At 32.2% G+C, this 6,417-nt stretch overlaps 1 protein-coding gene across 1 annotated transcript; it reads right to left on the reverse strand.

Annotated features, from left to right (window-relative positions):
- Positions 1-2,611: 2,611 nt before the first annotated feature.
- LOC120070658 (auxin canalization protein (DUF828)) lies at positions 2,612-5,947 on the reverse strand. Its single transcript, XM_039022493.2, has 7 exons — positions 5,674-5,947; positions 5,493-5,579; positions 5,316-5,384; positions 4,025-4,388; positions 3,278-3,451; positions 3,102-3,200; positions 2,612-2,985 (listed from the first exon to the last, which is right to left on the reverse strand). The coding sequence occupies exons 1-7, from the start codon at positions 5,872-5,874 to the stop codon at positions 2,762-2,764; spliced, it is 1,218 nt and encodes a 405-aa protein (XP_038878421.1). The 5' UTR covers positions 5,875-5,947; the 3' UTR covers positions 2,612-2,761.
- Positions 5,948-6,417: the final 470 nt, after the last annotated feature.

Below are 6,417 nucleotides of genomic sequence, written 5' to 3' on the forward strand. Positions count from 1 at the left end.
CCGAAGGTGACCTTTTGGAAAATGCATCTAAATATAAAAGCTTATGGGTGCCCTTCAATATTGCACTCTTACTCGTCCTGATATTAGCTTCTGTGTTAACAAGATCTATCAATTTATGCATTCTCCTACATCTTCCCACCTTCAAGCAGCAAAAAGGCTATCACGTTATCTCAAGGGAACTTCTCATCATGGTCTTCTGTTGTTCATATCCCCTATTTTGGCTTTAACCTGCTATACCGATGCTGATTGGGCTAGTTGTTCTGATGATCGATGGAGTACAAGTGGGTTTTGTGTATTTTTGGGCTTGAGTTTGATTTCATGGTGCTCCTCCAAATAAAAGGTTGTCTCTAGACTAAGTGCTGAATCTGAGTATCGGGGCCTATCGAATGCTATTGCAAAATTATTATGGATCCAATCCTTCTGTTTGAAATTGGAGTTGGTACTCTGTCAACTCCCTTGCTGTTGAGTGATAACCTGAGTGCTACTTACATGGCTGCAAATCCTGTTCTTCACAATCGAACCAAGCATCTTGAAATTGATCTACACTTTATCCGAGAAAATGTTGTTTGTAAGCAGATCTCTGTGAAGTTTGTTTTGTCCGAGGATCAACTCGCTGATATTCTAACCAAAGCATTGCCTAGTCCTCGATTTTTCAGCCTCAAAACCAAGCTCACCGTCGCTGCAGCTCCTCTTTTGCTTGGGTACAGAAAATAGAGCCCAAAAATCAGTTTATCATCAAAACCAAGCTCACAGTCACTGCAGCTCCTCATTCACTTGGGGGGGATGATAAACTGATTTTTGGACTCTATTTTATGTACCCTTTTTTCTTAATTAATCTCTTTTCTCTGTTGTTATCCTTTTGGTATTTCTCTCTCTTTTCTGTTATTTTGTTTTTCTATCAATGTATGTCATGACATTCCATGATTAATTAAATACCACTGCTTGAGTCTCTGATTTGTGTGCCGAGCCCTCTGTGAATTTTGTCTATCAGCATTCTTGTTTTTTCTCTAACACCATTTACAGAGTAAGCAAAATTAGTGTCTTTTAATTTGCTTAAACTCAAACCACCTTGATCTTTTGGAGAGGTAACAATCGAACCATCTAATCAAGTGAGTACAATGTCCACTATGTTAGACATATTTAAATAATAATCTGTTTAATTAAAGTATGGGCTATGCATATGGATTAATAATTTATCACATTGGGTTATTTTATTAGATTGGGCCCTATTATGTGATCTAATTAATTAAAGCCCTAGATTCCTAATTGAGTATGGACTTAATGCGTAGAAGCCTATTCCTAGTTATTTAGGGTTTAATGGGAACCCTAATTGAACTAGTATATAAAGAAACCTTAGGGCTATGGTCCCCAATATACCAAAGCAATAAGTACTCAGTCTTTCTTGAATCCCATCTAGAAAGAGATCCTACTTAGGGCATTTGGAGCCGCCACTTTAAAGTCATCATCAATCTTTCAATGGAATCTGGTATGTATATATTCTTGATAATTTGACATGAATGATTCTAGGATTTATTTATTCAATATAGATATAAAGTATTTATGCTAACACACTATTGTTTTCTTTCCAAAGGATGTTTCGTCGATGTTTTTCAATAGATTTGTTAACAACAATGGGGGCTTTGAAGACAGATAACATGAAGGTGGGGAGGCTGGCATGAGAGGGTTGGATTAATTTGAGCCTTCCTCCTTTGGAAACATGTGAATATTTCCCGTTGTTGAACTTCCTTTAAATTTTCCAAGTTTGCTCCCAAAAAGCACATGAATGAGGCTTCCCCCGAGAGAAGACCCCACATAACTAATAGGGAGGAACTAATGAGGAATACCCCAACTTTTAGCAACATCCTCAACCCTTTCTCTGTTAACATTAATAGCATATATGGAAGATTTGTTCAGATTTATATTGAGCCCAATAGTTTTAACATGTTTTAGATGTGGAGAATGTTTTCAATAGATTTGTAAATAACAATGGGGGCTTAAAAAAAATAGATTAAAAATTAACTTTTTAGCCCCCAATTTTGAAGAATATATGTGTTTGGTCACTGAGTTTTCAAAATACTTATTTTTAGTCCTTGAGTTTTTATAATATGTTATTTTGATCCTTAAGTTTTCAAAATATACTTTTCTAGTCCTTGAGTTTCTAGATATAGGTTTAAAAAGTCCTGACATTAATTTGTTATTATTATTTTAAATTAAAATTAATTTTTTAAAGATGACCTCTTCTCTCTAAAATTATTATTTAACATATTTTTGTAATTCAAATTTTGATATAATTATATAAAATGAAAATAAAAAAATTAGTTCATGGACCTTTTTAAGTCTATTTTAAAAAACTTAGAGACTAAAAAAGTATATTTTGAAAATTCAGGGACTAAATGTACTTCTAAAAAGATCAAAGATTAAAAATGTATGTCTTAAAAACTTAGGAACCAAAGACACCTATTATTTAAAATTTAAGGACTAAAAAAGTAGTTTGCTCATAATATACATTAAAATGAATATTGGTATAAAATTGTTTTCAGGTTGAGGTTCATTCAGCCCTTAACTATACGGTTGCTCCGCCCATGAAAGAGATGCTTTTATACACATATAATACTCTAAAAGAAAGTTCTCATATAATTTAAAATAAAAAAGGTGAAAAATATGTACTAATTTACACAATATAATTAAATTACAAATATTGAATTTTGGAAACATAGCAACGTGCATAAAGTACACACCATAAGCATTGAACACAAAAAGTTCATATTCTTGTAAAAGAATGAGAAGAAAGCGTAAGCATTTGATTGATAGTGGTTGCCCATATCTTATAGTTTTGATAATCATTCGTCATGTCTAACTTGAATGTACCCTTATTTGTGGTTAAAACAATGAGATAACATGTATGAATCTCCTCATCGTCGTCATTGATATCTTCATCTTCATCTTCATCTCTATATAACTCAATGTACATATCTAACACAACACCTGAATAAATAAATTTTAATCAGTCAAGACTACATATATAGTATAATCAAAGCCTTTGCATAACTTCAATGATGGAGAGGAAGTATAACAAAATGTATTTGAAGTAAAAAACTTACTTTCTTGTTTGGTCTTCAACATGTTAAGCTTCCTAACCTTTAGAATTACTTTCGTGTCATTGTTTTGGATGATAGAGATGGATCGCTTCTTATACTTTCCTGAGAAAATAAATGTGTGGTATTGTTATTTTTTAGCAAAAGCAAATCAAGATTTCATTCATTTGAATATATCTTACCATTTGGTGACTCAACTTTGAGAAGAACACCTTTAGCTAAAATGGATCTTGATTTTTCAAGATTGAAACCAATCTCAATCTCGTGGTTGTCTTCTATAGGTAGAACAGATGCAACTCCACTTGATTTGTTTTTGCATTCAGATCTTGCTTTAAGCGTGGCCGCTCCTTTCAAGGCTGCCAAGAAAATGGGCATGTCAATTGGAACTGGGCCTGTTGGGCTCAATGGGTATTAACCCAAAAGTCCAAAATTGAAATGCAAAGTATAAATTTAGGATATTTGTAATGGATTGGGATAATAATCAAGTGTATAACAATATTTTTAAATAATTATAAACATAGCAAAATTTAGTAGTGATAGACTATCACTGATAGACTTCTACTAGTGATATGATGATCTATCAATGATAAGACTCCGACTAGCAACATGGTCTATCATTAATAGATTCTGAGAGTTGGATTTGAATTTTGCTACATTTACAAATTTTTTTGCATTATGCTATATCTGTTAATAATTTGGGCTCGATTGCTATATTTGCAACTTATGGGACAGTTGCAAATAATTAAACCCAAAGTATTTATAAATATAGCACAATGTAAAACGATTTGCAAATATAAGAAAATTTAACTAGTAGGAGTCTATCAACGATAGAGTTTATTACTGATATATTTTGCTATATTTGTAATTCTTAAAAAAGTTTGGTATGTCATTTAATTATTATCCTAAAAGTTCTATCCAAATTTATTTACATGTGGCAGCAGCAGCTGTGAGGGTTAGGATATCAGTGGCAGTGGTACTGCTCATGGCTGACCCAATAACACTGCTAAGCTGTTCTCTTTTGGCGCCCATGGCTTGGGCCACATGGGCGCACTGGGCCGCCACTAAAGCCGCTGCAGAAGCCACAGCAGCGTCCTTAGCGCAGCCTGAGTTGTCATCTTTTGATCTTGAGGTGTCGGCTGCAATGGCCGCAAGTGCAGCTGCTACACCAGCCACAGATATAGCTGCATGGATTTCAGCCCTCTCAAGCCTATTTTCATCTTTTCGGCTCTTTCTTAGTTCCTTTAGCCATTTTTTAATCGACAAGTTCTTCAATGGCACGATTTTCCATTGAAACTGTAAAAAAACACCCAAATATACACCACCATTAATTCTGAAAAATTTAGAAAGAGAACTTTAATTTGGGCAGCCAGACCCATGAACCTTTGGGGGTCATTGGGTCAAGTTCTTTGAGTCCTTTCTGATAACATGGCTGCTTTTTGTCCATATCCTAATTTATTAGGGGGAAAATTTTCAAATTTGACCCTAAACTTGTCACGATAATCCAACTCTAAATCTAAATATATATTGTAATATTTACATGAGTTTGATTTTCACTGATTTTTAAGAAAAAGTAGTTAAAATATTTGTAAACTCAATAATTTCACCAAATTAAAATTTTGCGCAAAAAAACTTCTTATTGAATAATTTTATCCAAATACTTAAATTTTAACTATTAAAAAAAGTTATAATGTTGTCTGCTCTATTTCGAACCTCATGATATTGAGATATTTTAAATCATAATAAATTTTAAATGAATTCTATTGTTTATTGCGACAAGAAAGAGAACTATTTGGAATCTGGAGTGATTTGAAATACTATTTTTACATAGAAAAAAAATGGACTAAAATGATTGGAGTTCATAGGAGTTATAGGTATTATCTATTTAACTTTTTCGTATTCTAATTTCTTTTAATTAACAAAATCATAATTAAAAGGGTGTATGTGTAAAATTTTTAACTTCATTTTCTTTTTCGATTGCCATTCAAACAAAATATTATAAATATATTTATTAAAATATTTCTTCTTTCAAATGAAGTAAAAATTTCCATATTTTATAAAATTTAACGTTAAAATTACAACGCAATAAATGCTTAATTTAACCATTAAATTGAGGGGGACAAAATTTCCCAAACCACAAACCACAGACCAAAATTATAATTTGACTTACTGGTTACGAACTCGACCAAAACTATAATTAGAGTTGAGAGCATAAAAACTTACCCATTTCTTTCGGAAATAACTGCTGTAATTCAACTCCGGATGCATTGCTTGTTGCATCCATATAAACGACTGAAAAAAAATATATATATATATATATATATAAATCATAATGTGTACCCAATAAAAGAAATTAACAAAAACCATCACTTAATTTGAAGTTAATTACAATTTGCTTACCTTCATATCATTTGATTTCCATGATGGCATATACTTGACATGATCTTCAGCTTCCATCTTCACACTCTTCTCCACTTTCTGAATAATCTATATAATCAACAAATCCCATAATTAATTAATTACTCATAATTAATCCATTCAAATAAACAAGAAAAAAAACGGTTAGTTTTGATTTAGTCACCGGAAAAGAATCTGAATTAAGGCCGACGGTATCAAGATCCTTGATAATGGGGTTGTCTATGAGAAGCAAAGATTTCTCAGGTGGTTGAAGCTCAGGGTTTAAAGTTTGAACTGCAAAATTGCACCATGCTCGTGAAAGCACGTCCATTGTTTCAGGATGTGCAGCCGAAGGACTTGTCAAGTTATTCCATTTCCCTTCCATAATTTCGAGAAAGATATGACAATAAAATGTCTTTGATATAATAGCTTATTATAGCAAGTTTACTTCCAAGCTAGGGGGAGCTTCAAATATTTATAAACATGATACAGTAAAATAACAAATATCGTACCACGTAAAAAATGGAAAATAAAATCTACGTTAAAGGGTAATGAAAAGTCACATTTTTCAACAGATGCTTCGTGTTGATAATTACCCAAAAAGTTACAAGACATTGAAAAAGAGAGTTAGATGGATGAGGGTGAGATTTGACAGTTGGAAAGGGTGTGTTTGGACATATTATAATACTATTATAATGTTCCTAACAACAATGGGCCCTACTTTTATTTTATTCTCAATTTCGTAAATTGCAAAAAATACTTTTGTAATTACACTCCCCAACTTTTTAATGATAAAAATCAAGCTCTTAAACTTTTATAAATGTTAAAATTGAACTTGATAGTGGTAAGTATTGGACCCTCAAATAATATAAATTGAACGTCTAAACTCATACAATAGATACAAGTTCTACAATTATGTAAGTTTGAG

The sequence above is a fragment of the Benincasa hispida genome, chromosome 2 (genome assembly GCF_027475165.1).
Source record: "Benincasa hispida cultivar pf3 chromosome 2, pf3_genome.v1.1, whole genome shotgun sequence".
Taxonomy (NCBI): Eukaryota; Viridiplantae; Streptophyta; class Magnoliopsida; order Cucurbitales; family Cucurbitaceae; genus Benincasa; species Benincasa hispida.